This window comes from Cololabis saira, chromosome 11 (genome assembly GCF_033807715.1).
Source record: "Cololabis saira isolate AMF1-May2022 chromosome 11, fColSai1.1, whole genome shotgun sequence".
Taxonomy (NCBI): Eukaryota; Metazoa; Chordata; class Actinopteri; order Beloniformes; family Belonidae; genus Cololabis; species Cololabis saira.
This window is the reverse complement of record NC_084597.1, coordinates 42,942,131-42,955,809: the sequence shown is the minus strand read 5'-3', so window position 1 is coordinate 42,955,809 and position 13,679 is coordinate 42,942,131. Positions and strand designations below refer to the sequence as shown.

The following is a 13,679-nucleotide window of genomic DNA, read 5'->3' as shown; positions in this document are numbered from 1 at the left end:
TAGTTTTGCTCTGCAGCTGTCCCTGAAGCTCTCTTGCTGGTGTTGATTGGTGAGACGCTTCAACAGACCAATCAGAGCATGAAAATCACATTCAGATGATAACTGACTGTGAGAAAGTGAGCAACCCCTACCCTTCTCACCGGACTTTTTTTTGATGTGTGTGTCAGAGTGGAGGATTGGGCGTGGTCTGCGGGGGAGCAGCACACAGGTGTGCCTGGTTCTGCTGATTGTGGTACACCTGTGTCCAATCAACCTCTCCACCCTGCCTGGGTTTATAAACAGCAGCTGCATACCAGAAGAGGGTCTGCTGAATGGAGGAAGCTTGTTGAGAGGCTATGCCCCATTGTGCCATTTTTTTTTTAAGACTACTGTTTTTGCCTTCGCCTGTATGTCTGTGCTTTTTTGCATGAAATAAAAAGGCTTGTTTTTTGGCATTCTACGCTCTGCAAGGTTTTTTTTACACCTCATCACCCAGGTCCAGTTTTGTCTTGTCCCCTTTTACGTGGGGAGGCCGCTCTGGTTCCTCACACTGACAATATCTCATTTTTAGCTGTATTGAATGGAGGTGTACCACAGGGCGCGATATGAGGACCTCTGGATTTTCTCTCAGAACAGAGGACTGAATAACTAAAATACTACATAAATGAGTCTAATTTCTTTCAGTCTTTCATTTGTCCAGAATCAGAACTACTTTATGCTCTTTCTCAATGTTTTATATATTTACTAAAACAAAACAATACAGATCTCTGGAACTGATTTGGATGTTTCCGAGGCATTACATCAGTTATTTAAAGAATGGCCTACTCTGTTTTTTATTAAGTCCATCAACCCACACATTTGGCTTAAAGTCATTTTCTTGTGAAAACTTGAGGTTAATCTGTTCCATTGAAAGTATTTACCAGGCAACATATCTGTGAATATTTTATTATAAAGACTCAAAGCTCATGAATACTTAACCTGAGTGTAACTGAATCACAAAACTTTATTTATATAAAATTAAGTAAACTATATACAGGACTGTCTCAGAAAATTTTAATATTATGAATTTCTGTAATGCAATTACAAAAACAAAAATGTCATACATTCTGGATTCATTACAAATCAACTGAAATATTCCAAGCCTTTTATTATTTTAATATTGCTGATCATGGCTTACAGTTTAAGAAAACTCAAATATCCTATCTTAAAAAATGGAATATTCTGGGAATCTTAATCTTAAACTGTAAGCCATAATCAGCAATATTAAAATAATAAAAGGCTTGCAATATTTCAGTTGATTTGTAATGAATCCAGAATGTATGACATTTTTGTTTTTTTAATTGCATTACAGAAAATAAAGAACTTTATCACAATATTCACATTTTCTGAGACATTCCTGTATTAGAGAAACATTTTCCATAAAAAAAGGTCCTGCAGAATAATTTATAGATATAGCTGATCCACATCAGGTTTCAGAGTTCAGTCTGATGGTGGATTATCCGCAGGTATCTGGAGCAGCTGCAGAGTCCGAGCCGGCGTCAGTGGCAGGCTGCCACCCCGGCATCCACAAAGACGAAGAACGCCAGAGAGTATGCAGGAAGCTGCAGGTGATCTTCTGCAGGTAGATGCTCTCCCGTCAGGGGGGGCAGGGTTTTATCATCCACCATCTTCAGCAGTCGTCCGTTCAGTTGCACAGACCTTTGGGAAACAGGACACAGCCGTTAGCCAGGCAGAGACACAACAGATTCTCCCTCTGCTTTCAATTCATGTTGGAACCCACAACTTGGCTACCAGATGCAGATAAGAGAAAAAAGGGCCATCCCAGAGTTATTAAATAGTTTTGCATTACGGATCGCAGTGTCTTGTATGGTGCGTTGTGGACATTTTCCCGCTGCTCTGATAACAGTAGGAGGCTTTTAATCCAAATGCTGCACATCTGTTTCATTCCCACTGGTGCCACCTGTTGGGTAATGATTGTGCTTGTGCTTTTTATTATTTTACCTTCTTTTCTCATAATTTTATTTCATTTATTTATTTCATTTATTTACTGTCTAATTATGTCTTGCCGCTTTTAATGTTGACGTAAAGCACTTTGAATTACCTTGTGTTGAATTGTGTTATACAGGACTGTCTCAGAAAATTAAAATATTGTGATGAAGTTCTTTATTTTCTGTAATGCAATTAAAAAAACAAAAATGTCATACATTCTGGATTCATTACAAATCAACTGAAATATTGCAAGCCTTTTATTATTTTAATATTGCTGATCATGGTTTACAGTTTAAGATTAGGATTCCCAGAATATTCTAATTTTTTGAGATAGGATATTTGAGTTTTCTTAAGCTGTAAGCCATGATCAGCAATATTAAAATAATAAAAGGCTTGCAATATTTCAGTTGATTTGTAATGAATCCAGAATGTATGACATTTTTTTTTTATTGCATTACAGAAAATAACAATATTCTAATTTTCTGAGACAGTCCTGTATAAATAAACTTGCCTTGCCTAATTATTAACTAAATGACTAACTAAGGTGGGAGTAGAAACGTTTTTAACGGAGCTTAGTTTAAAAACACACAAATGGTGCAAGGATGAACAAAACAATCATTTTCTTCATCAAACAAACGTTTTCTTCATCCATCCATCCTGCTCACACTCATGAACGAGAGCCAGAGAAACTGAAACTGACGTAGCCAGATTATGATCGTAGATCCAAACGTTTCCATGACCACGACTTGTTTGTTGCATTCATTTACACATTTTTGGTGGACTGGGATTGGGTGGAGTCAGCTCCTGTCAACACTGACTACAAACATGGCCTTAAATCCAGTCTACACAAACCTGAGAGTGACTGCAGAGATTACTGCACTGGGAGGAGTCGGAAGTCTGACTCTGGTTTTGACAGTTCTGGAGGCTTTTTACCGTGTCTGACAGCGTCGCCTTCACCTGCTGGGGTCTCAGGTGTGTTTTTCTGCTCCTCATGTGCTCTCAGGTGTGTGCTCCTGCTCTGGCTGCAGTCTGACACCACAGATTAAAGCATCTCGTCAGCACTTCTGCTGCATTCAGAAGCATGAATACCAGTCAGCTCCATCACAGTGCACCAACCGGGCTGTAAAATAACAGCCATTTAAATCCTGCAGCTGCTTTTCTTTCTTTTCTTTTTTTAAACCCCCGGCCACTGTGCCCACCCGAGTACCCCCCCCCCCCCCCCCCCCCCTGCCAGGGGAGGCCCGCCCCCGAACCGCAGCCGCTTTTCAAAGCTTCACCTGCTGAGATGGATTTACACGATCAGTGCAAAAAACGTTGCATTTCACTCAGACTGAGGACCAGTACTGGAGTTGAGGGGGGATGAGGGGAGACAGCATCCCCCCCTGAAATAAAAACGGCCAAAATCATCCCCCCTGTAAAACTGCTACCCCTCCTTTCCATCCCTTATGCCATTTCATCAATGAATGTGGTTTTACTGCTATTTCAACATTTAGAGTCATCACCAGAAAAATAACACCAGAAAAATAACTTATTTGACAATTTTCACCTGTTTCAAGTACATTTTCACTTGAAATAAGTAGGAAAATCTGCCAGTGGGACAAGATTTATCTTCTTATTACAAGCAAAATAATCTTGTTCCACTGGCAGATTTTTCTAATTTCAAGTGAAAATCTACTTGAAACAGGTGAAAATTGTTGTTTTTTCCAGTGATGAGTCTTGTTTTAAGTGTAATGAGATTTTTTTTACTAAAATGAGACATTTTAACTAGAAATAAGACAAATATTCGTGTTAAGATTGTGAGTTTTTGCAGTGATCCATTTTCCTTATCCTGTGAAGGACAGAGTCATATTGATAAGTTCAGAAAAGTGTTTTTTATTGTTGTGTTTTGATGTATTTGATGTAATCCCAGTGGATATTTAAAGCTTACAGAAGGCTGCATTTAACTGCTGCTATGTCATTCCTGCAGTATTTCTGCAGGTGTTTTGGTCACTGCTATTATTTGTAATATATTATATTATTTGTAATCAGCACAAATTATCTGTCCCCATATGATCAAATCCACCACCCCCCTGATTGTTTTTTACAACTCTAGTACTGGTCACAGTGAACGTTCAGGGTGTTGACATGCTCGTCACGGCTCAACGCTCAGACATGAATGGATCACTGAGTCACCTGGACAGCAGTCCCTCCTCCCCGCGCTGCTCCGACTGCAGGACAAAAGCGTCCACTGTGCTGTTGGACACCAGGGCGGGAACGGAGATCCTTGCCGGCTTCTTGCTCATGTTCATGGCCAACAACACCACGGCTCCGCCTCCGTAGCTGCAGACACACACAGCGGCAGGATGAGTCCCATCACCAAGCTGAAAACCTCTCACCAGTCTCACCGTCTCGTCCAGTTTCTCAGCATCTTTCACTGCATTCTTCCTGATTCTCTTTCTCTCTTTTCTGGAGTTCAACAGGCTGAATCTAAGAACCTGACAAACTGGGAGTCCAGTTACATTGGCACAATTTAAGGATCAATTCAATTCAATTCAATTCAATTTTATTTGTATAGCGTCTAATACAACAAAGTTGTCTCTAGGATCTTTCCAGAGACCCAGAACATAAACCCCTGAGCAATTATTACATAAACAATGGCAGGTAAAAACTCCCCTAGTGGGAGAAAAACCTTAAGCCAAACAGTGGCAGTTGTCAGGTATTTGTTGAAGCTTAAGATCGTGTAGTAGTTTTGGTCCTTGTTTTATGGTGTTTTTAATTCAACTGTTAGTAGCTTTAATAAGGATTTACTGGAAAGATAAGACTTAATTTCATACACATTTTAAATATTTAAAATAACATTTCCCAAGGATATCCTCTTGATGTTTCTATTTTCAAAAAGCGACAAAATAGCTTGCATTTTTCTCGTTCTTCCATTGATTTAAGTTGAAATGTTATAGTTAAATTTATTCATTAAATGTATTCATTAACATCATGTGGTACTTTGTGAGTTTATTAATTTCAGAGATGCTTCCTGTTTACATCTCTGCTCTTGCTGTCAATCAAGATACACTGAGTCAGTCTTTAGAGACATAGACATTTCTGATTGTTTGCTGTGTTATATTAAACGTTTCAGATTTAACATCTGAATCTTCATTGTGAGTTGAAGCTTGGTTGTCTGAGTCGGGTCCTTTCTTTTCCCTGCAGATGCTTTTTTAGTGCATGAAACCAGTTTCTCCAGTTTATAGCGTGAGCTGTCCAGCAGGTGAGTATTTACCTGGTCTTGCTAGCGCAGTGCAGGTACACTCTCACTCGTTTACTTCGGCCAACACCAGAAACCGCCTGAGCTTTCAGAACCTCCGGCCCAACCAGCTTCTTGTGCAGAACAGACAGCCAGTAATCCTGGAGACAGACAGACAGACAGACAGACAGACAGACAGACAGACAGACAGACAGACAGACAGGAGACAAACGACGGATTCAGAGCTGCGTCTGTCACCTCGGGGTGGCACCAGGAGGAGTCAGACATCTAACATTCTGCTGCATGTTTTCAGGTACTGATGAATCCCAGAGGTGGTAGTAACGAGTTACATTTACTCCGTTACATTTACTTGAGTAAGTTTTGGGAAATGTTATTGTGGCAGGGTGCAGGATTGGGGCGTGGTCTGCAGGGGAGAGAGGGAGTGCGGGGGAGTGGCGCACAGGTGACGTGGCTGGACCAGCTGACGGTACACAGGTGTGTCTAATCACTCTGTGTATTTCAGTAGGGTGTGGGCTCTGGAGACGGAGGAGGACGGAAGCAGAGCAGAGGGGACGAGCAGCTCGGCTGACGAGGCCTCTGAGTGTGTGTGCACGTGCAAAGATAAATAAAGTCTTGCAACGATCCCGGTGTCCGCTGTCTCTGTGACCCCCGTAGCACACGCTGTGTTACAGTTATACTTTCAGGAGTAGTTTTGAATCACTATACTTTTTACTTTTACTTGAGTAGATTAGTGAAGAAGAAACTGTTCCTCTTACTCCGCTACATTAGGCTACGTTGAGCTGTTACTTTTCTTTTATCCCTTTTATCCGCGTACGCGTCAATCTCATGACATCACTGGGTGATTCTTTGGGAAAAATGTTTGTTTTTGCATGTTTTGTCACATTTACACAGACTCAAACACACACAGAGTTTCTATGAGTTCATGGGCTTGTTCTAGTTCTGCCTGGTTAAAAAATTAAATTAATTAAATTAAATTAAAAAGTACAAAGGCTTGAAATTTTGTGCTACTTGTGCTTAGTTTATTTTTTTATTCTGTTATTATTTTATTTATTTTATTATTAAAGTACTTCAATTTACTTTAAGATTATTTTAATTTAAGCAATTTTTTTATTTTTTATTAATTTTAATTTATTTTATTGATTTAATTTGCCTAAAGGTGATTATTTTGTACTTTTGTCTGTTTGAATGGTTGTGTTAAAAAAATAAATCAGACGTTACTCAACAGTTACTCAGTACTTGAGTAGTTTTTTCACCAAGTACTTTTTTACTTTTACTCAATTATTTGGATGACTACTTTTTACTTGTACTTGAGTCATATTATTCTGAAGTAACAGTACTTTTACTTGAGTACAATCTTTGGCTACTCTACCAGCTCTGATGAATCCGGACCACCTGATCAGTACCTAAGTACTCCCCTAGTATTTCCTTACGGGAAAACATCCATCTATTTTTATTTAGTCATTTTTTTTAAGTTGGAATAAATCTACACATTTACTTTACTCTATTTACCTAATCCCATCGGTTTAAACAACCAAAAAATAAATATATGATCAGCTTGTTCTCATTGGAAAACTCATTGGAAAATCCTGCAACTGGAATAAAAAATCTAATCAAATAATAATAAAAAATACTTCTTTCTACTTTCAGTCCAAATTCAACATCATTTGTATTGTGTTTAACATTTAATTTCAGGATATTTGATGTTCAACGTGACAAACTTTTATCTCTCAGGCAGGTTCAATTAAGAGCGATGAACCTTAAGACACCAAAACCAATAGTTGAAAAGCGTTAGTAGCAGCAGCTCATGAAGCGCAGGAGGAAACCTGTCACGTCTCACAGGAAGAGGGTCCAGGTTCTCGTCCACCAGGTGGTAACTCCCAGAACCGAGCAGCACCTGCCGCATCACCACACCCAGGCCCAGTCTGGCGGCAAGACCCAGTTTATCCATCCACCTGAAGAAGGACAAGCTCCATGAGACTCCACAGCTGCAGCAGAACCTCACGTTCTGCCTCAAACACACACACACACACACACACACATCTGGTCGGTGTTAAGAGAGAGATCCGCCTCCCATTTTGAAATCGGAAGAGATCCTGAATTCCAGAGGTGTCAAGTAACAAAGTACAAATACTTCGTTACCTTACTTAAGTAGAAATTTTGGTTATCTATACTTCACCGGAGTAATTATTTTTCAGACGACTTTTTACTTTTACTCCTTACATTTTCACACAATTATCTGTACTTTTTACTCCTTACATTTTAAAAACAGCCTCGTTACTCTATTTCATTTGGGCCTTTAATAAAAACTATCCAGTTAAATTGCTCCATCCGGATAGAGTGAATTTGGTTGTGGTTGTTTCAGATGTTCTTGTCCAGTTTTGTTCTTACATCCGTTCCCTCAGATTCCTGCAACTAAACTTGGATGTACATTCCAATAAAGGTTAGGATAAATGATAACATGAACATGAAGTTTGACTTTTTGCACCATTACAATACTTATAGGCAACTAGTCATCATATCTGCTGCTCTCTGAAACACATGTTAATGCTCAATAGTACACATATATGCTTCTTTAATATATTTACATTATACTAAGATACATTCATTTTCAATGGCTTTTGTCCTTAATGGCTTTTTTCCCCCTTACATTACTTTTACTTTTATACTTTAAGTAGTTTTGAAACCAGTACTCTTATACTTTTACTTGAGTAAAAAACTTGAGTTGATACTTCAACTTCTACAGGAGTATTTTTAAACTCTAATTATACTTTTACCTGAGTAATGAATGTGAATACTGAAGACACCTCTGCTGAATGATCTATTTTAGACACTAACCTGTAAAGTTTTGATAACAACTTTAGAGTGCTTAGGTTCAATAATTCTATTATCCTGGCGGGAAGTTGCAAGTCTAATGGTTAAGTTTAAATGTTTTATTTATTATGGCCTTAAGTTGTTGGTATTTTACATTTTTTTTACTGCTAATTCCATATTGAACAGTGAGTGTATTAAAAGGTACAAACTGTCCTCCTATGATTACATGCTGTAGATACCGTATTCCTCCTTGGTCTCTCCATTGAGCAAAGTTTACCATCTTTTTATAATTATTCAGGATGTCTGGGTTGTTCCATATGGGTGTACGGTCACATGGAAAGAGTGAAATTTTAGCTACTTTAAGAAATTCCCACCAAGCTGATAAAGTTGTGCTAATATTAATGCTTTTGAAACATTGATGATGTTTGATGCTTTGACTAATAAATGGTAACTCTGAGATTTCTAGCTCATTGCAAAACACTTCCTCTGAGTCCAGTCATTGACTATCTAAAGGATGATTTTTTGACCATTTTACTATGTATTGTAATTTATTGGCTATGAAGTCATACTGGAAGTTAGGTAACTAAATCCTGCTGCGTTTTTAAACTCACAAACCTATTTACAAAACACTGGAGCCTTGTTTGTGAGCAGCATGTCATGAGACCAGTAATCAGTAAACCTAATCAGACGGACTGGTATCAGTCCTGCAGACCCGCCGAGGCGACAGACGATCTCGTGCCCGGGTCCTGCAGCTCTGAGTGAGACGTCTGCTGAAACCTTCAGATACTCAAGAGGCGGAGATGATGGAAATCACGTGAGTCTGGATGAAAATTCACTACATGTCCATTTCTCTAAAAACCTTTCGGTCAAGTGTGGCATACCTTTGGCACAGAGACCCTGGTACAGGTCAGACGTGGACCACTGGTCCAAACACAACACAGATCTGGGGCCGGATTCACAAAACATTCTTAAGAAATAAAATCTTCTTAAGTGTCATTTTTTTCTTAAGTTCAGTCTTAAGAAGAAAAAGAGAAGAAGTCATATTCCCCAAAAAAGTTACAAAAGTATTTTCTCAACTTTCTTCTTAAGAAAAAACTTAAGAATAAATGGTATTCTTGAAATAAAAGTTCTCAAATTTGTTCTTGACTTTTTTCTTAACTTTAAGACAACCTTGACCTGTCTTAAAATGTCTTCTGTGAAAAGGTAAGCCTCTAATATCACCTTTTTCAACACATTTTAGACAAGTTCAGACTAGTAGGTCATAGTTTGATATACTTTGTAATTAATTACACAAAGAGCCTGTTAACTGTTTGTTAGCATGTTAGTTAGCGTGGTAGTTAATTATTATTAATTTTCCCCAATAGTATTTTTTTCCGCACATTAATCTCATCCACCATAACCTTGAAAAGTTCCTGCATCTCTTTTTCTCCTTCTCCATGTTTAGTGAGTGACTGACGGTTAAGACCAAACTACCTATAAATGTTGTTTGTTGGCGCGTGCAATGCAATGACATATTTTAAGAAGTTCTTAAGTTGGAAAAATAAGAAATTCATAAGAAATGACAGTTCTTAAGACGGTAGAAGAAAATATTGAGGAATTGCACTTAAGAACTTTCTTATGAACTTCTTAGTTTTAGATCTTAAGACATTTCTTAAGATTGTTCTTAAAGGTATTGTGACATGAAAAACAAATTTTTCTTGATTTTTTGTGTTTTGTTGGGTGTCTTGACATCAATTACACCCAAAAAACAACGAAATTTTAACATTCAGTGTATTGTGTGCTTTCTGGGATTTTCCGCATAACTATGCAAAAACGGCGCATCAGGTTTGGTGGCGGGCCGTGACGTCACGGCCCGCTAAATCACCGCTCCCTCCACCCAGCTCCCTGCCTCCTCTCCTCTCCAGCGCACCATAAAGGCTGATTTATGGTTCCGCGTTACACCGACGCAGAGCCTACGGCGTAGGGTTACGCGGCGATGCGCACCGTACGCTGAACTCTACGGCGTAGGCTCTGCGTCGATTTAACGCGGAACCATAAATCAGGCTTAACACGGAGCTGTTTAGAGCCTCTTCTGTTCTCATCACCGGAGGAAAACTGCTAAGAAGACCCGCGGCCACTGACTGGACTTAAGATAAGGGGACACTGCTGCTTGCATGCCTTTATTTTTATGATTGTTTGCTGTGGACTGTCTGCTTTTCCGTGCATGCTTCGCCTGTTGCTCCCGGCTTAACTCTCCGACGCCGCTGTGAGCGTATGGCTGGAGGAGGAGGTTTGGAGGAGGAGCGGCGCAATGATTGACAGGAAAGGGGGAAAAGGAAGCGTTTTTCACGGCGCAAAAAAACACTGTCATAAAAAAGCCAGGCATGGAGTACTGGAGTGAAGTTTTTCTTGTTACATCCTTTTAGACAAATTTGAGGGATGTTGGCCAAGACTTTTAATAGTGTTAAAAGCATGTTTTTTTTTTTTTGTTTTTTTTTTTGTTAATATGTTAATAGTGTTAAAAGCATGTTAAAAATGATGTCACAATACCTTTAAGAACATATCGGTGAATCCGGCCCCTGGTCCGTGTCTGGTGGATATGCGAGTTTTGGTGGGTCATACATACGGTTCATTGGGCGATATCAGCGCTGACTTGCCAGATCTGATTCTTAACCAAATCTAGACTGCATCTAGATAACTTTCTTTACGGTCTAACAGCACCAGGAATGTGACCTTTACAAATCAGATTTAAATGCCATCCTAATCAGTTCTGCACAAATGTCTCGTGTGAGGCTCTGGTTGCTGGAAGGACTTCTAACAGTCTTCTTTGTCATTTGCAGTTGGTTCCCATTGCCACCATGCCGATTAGCACATTTTTAACAACACTGTAGAGTTGGAGAGATATGGTTCTGACTGGATAGGTAAAGATAAATATATTAAAACTGGATTAAGGCCAGCAGTGTGAATATAGCCAAGGATATCTCTGTTTGTTCTCGACTCACATGAATCCGGCGACAAACGTGTCAGACAGTCCAAGCGCTCCTCCCCCGTAAGCTGAACTGGTCTCTCCGAGCCACACCGCCTTCCCAGGAGACGCTTCCTTCACCCTCTGAGGCCGCAGAGGAAACACACTGAAAATATCACGCTGGTCAAACACAGAAGCGTAAAACAGTGCGTTCAAAATGCATCTACCTCCATGACTTCATTGGTCTTCAAGGCCAGAGTGTCCAGGACTTCAGGATCCAGGAAATCCTCCAGAGAGGTGTCTCTCCCGTTCACATAGTAACTAGGAAACAAAGAACGCAGCTGAAAACAACTCAATAACGGGAAGAGTCATGAACCAATAAAAATGTGCAGAGAAGTTTGTCTGCGAGTGCAGATAAAACTGAGATCCAGGGGTTCCACAGGGAGCGATTTTAGGACCAGGGTTGGTGTCTAATGATCTAATATTACATTTTCAGATGATGCTGTAACCATTATTTTGACTGAGTGGCTCAAACAGATGTCCATAAAAATGGATCAAGAACTTTAAATAATTATCTTCTAAATTATCTATTTTATTCAGATCATTTGATTCATTAACAAGTCCTAGTGTCATTTATTTTGTTGTGACATTCTTTCTTTACAGATTTGTTCAAATTTGCTCCACTGAACCACAACATTGTTTGAAAGTTCAGACAAGATAAATGTAGTTTCTGGACCTTTGATGGGAAGATTTGTTGGCTTTGTTTTATCAAAAACATCAGGAGATGTGTCATCACACAACCAGTCGTTGGAGCGAGAACCGGCACCTCCAAATCTGAGACTGGGGCTCTGAGTTAGAAAAGGGTGGGATGTGGATGTGCTGCCTGAAGCGGAGGAGTTTAAGGCCCATTCCCAATCCCCCCCTAGTCCTACTTTTCAGCACTACCCCTAAATTTTGCTTGCTACGTCACTGCGTGGTTTACATTCCGGTACGTAAGCGACTGTGTAGTTACGTTTGCACATACGTCACACCAGATCTAGAAGCCCAGAGCTAAAAGCTGTTTTAATTTCAGCTGTAGCGCTGTTAATATACCACTTTATTAAGTTTTAATATTTTTTCAGGCGTAAAAGTAACCGTTAAGATCCCCAACCTGGGCTCAGTTTATCCAAATAACGCCTGTTAAGAAATTTGCTTTACCGCTGGCTGAAATAAATCATTTAGGAAGATACATTTCGGAATGAGAACGGCCTGCTTTATGGGTCCACGTTACACCAACGCAGAGCCTACGGCGTAGGCTCTGCGTTGGTGTAACATGGAACCATAAATCAGCCTTTATTCTGGCGAGGTTTGAAAAAGACTTCGCAACAGCGGGGAAACGAGTGATTATGTACATTCACTGATTGAATATTATGAAAGTAAAATATATATTTCTCGCTAGAAATGTAATCAAAACGCATTTTTATGCAGAAACTAACTGAAAATATAGATTTTATTCACTAAAAAATAAGAAATGTCCGCCATGTTTTTTTTTTTTGATTCAGTCTGCAAATGACAACGAATTCTGGGAAATCTTTCTGGCCCTAGTTCATCTAGTGAGCATCGGAAAACCATACCTGTGAAGGGCCAGATTCATAAGCACTACCCCTAAATAAGCACACTCCCCCTAGGTGGAAAGAGGAATTGGGACACCACTACTCTCACGGGAACGCGCAAAATTTAGGGGTAGTGAAGAAAAGTAGGGGTAGTGGGGAAATTGGGACTGGCCCTAAGTATCTCAAGGTGTAGTTATGGGTGAGAGAAGAATGGTTTTCTGTTTACTAGTTGATGTTTAGTCTCTCTCTCATCTTTAGCCACCAACACTAGGTAGCGGCTAAAAACACCAGATGTAGCAGACACGCCGCAAAAATGAGAAAAGATCTCGTCAAATGCCGGTGTAGTCGATGTTGGCTCAAGCTCCGGAGCTCCGTCTGGTTTCTTCTCCCGATGTATTTAACTCCAAAGATAAAACTGAGTTTAGAGCCTCTGCAGGGGAAAACCTTTGATATCATGCCACCAGCCCCTGGCTCTGCAGAGAGCTACACAGAAGAATGTGGTGGATCCAGGTGAATGTGCAGGTGAACGTGCAGGTGAACGTGCAGGAGAACGTGCAGGTGAACGTGCAGGTGAATGTGCAGGTGAACGTGCAGGTGAACGTGCAGGAGAACGTGCAGGTGAACGTGCAGGTGAACGTGCAGGTGAATGTGCAGGTGAACGTGCAGGTGAATGTGCAGGTGAACGTGCAGGTGAATGTGCAGGTGAATGTGCAGGTGAACGTGCAGGTGAACGTGCAGGAGAACGTGCAGGTGAACGTGCAGGTGAACGTGCAGGTGAACGTGCAGGTGAACGTGCAGGTGAACGTGCAGGTGAACTCACTGATGCCAGGTCAAGGCGTCCACGGCGTCAGCGCCGCTCTGCAGGAAGCTGCAGCAGAAACACAGAAGCAGAGGTGTCTTCAGTATTCACATTCATTACTCAGGTAGAAGTATAGATACTAGAGTTTAAAAATACTCCTGTAGAAGTTGAAGTATCAACTCAAGTTTTTTACTCAAGTAAAAGTATAAAAGTACTGGTTTCAAAACTACTTAAAGTATAAAAGTAAAAGTCATGTAAGGGGGAAAAAGCCATTAAGGACAAAAGCCATTGAAAATGAATGCATCTTAGTATAATGCAAATATATTA

General features: G+C 40.1%; 1 protein-coding gene across 3 annotated transcripts in view; it reads right to left on the bottom strand.

The window, feature by feature from the left end:
* Nucleotides 1-1,319: 1,319 nt before the first annotated feature.
* hpse (heparanase) overlaps nt 1,320-13,679 on the bottom strand; it is a 22,751-nt gene continuing 10,391 nt past the window's right edge. Inside the window, exons 6-12 of one of the 3 annotated variants that reach the window (XM_061733511.1) lie at nt 13,374-13,421; nt 11,189-11,282; nt 10,999-11,105; nt 7,044-7,158; nt 5,222-5,346; nt 4,141-4,287; nt 1,321-1,677 (exon numbers count right to left, since the gene is read on the bottom strand). In XM_061733511.1, coding sequence (XP_061589495.1) covers nt 1,518-1,677; nt 4,141-4,287; nt 5,222-5,346; nt 7,044-7,158; nt 10,999-11,105; nt 11,189-11,282; nt 13,374-13,421 — 796 coding nt within the window. In that variant the 3' untranslated portion in view covers nt 1,321-1,517. Of the gene's footprint in view, nt 1,678-4,140; nt 4,288-5,221; nt 5,347-7,043; nt 7,159-10,998; nt 11,106-11,188; nt 11,283-13,373; nt 13,422-13,679 lie in introns of all 3 variants that reach the window. The other 2 variants (XM_061733513.1, XM_061733512.1) reach the window with 2 other exon arrangements.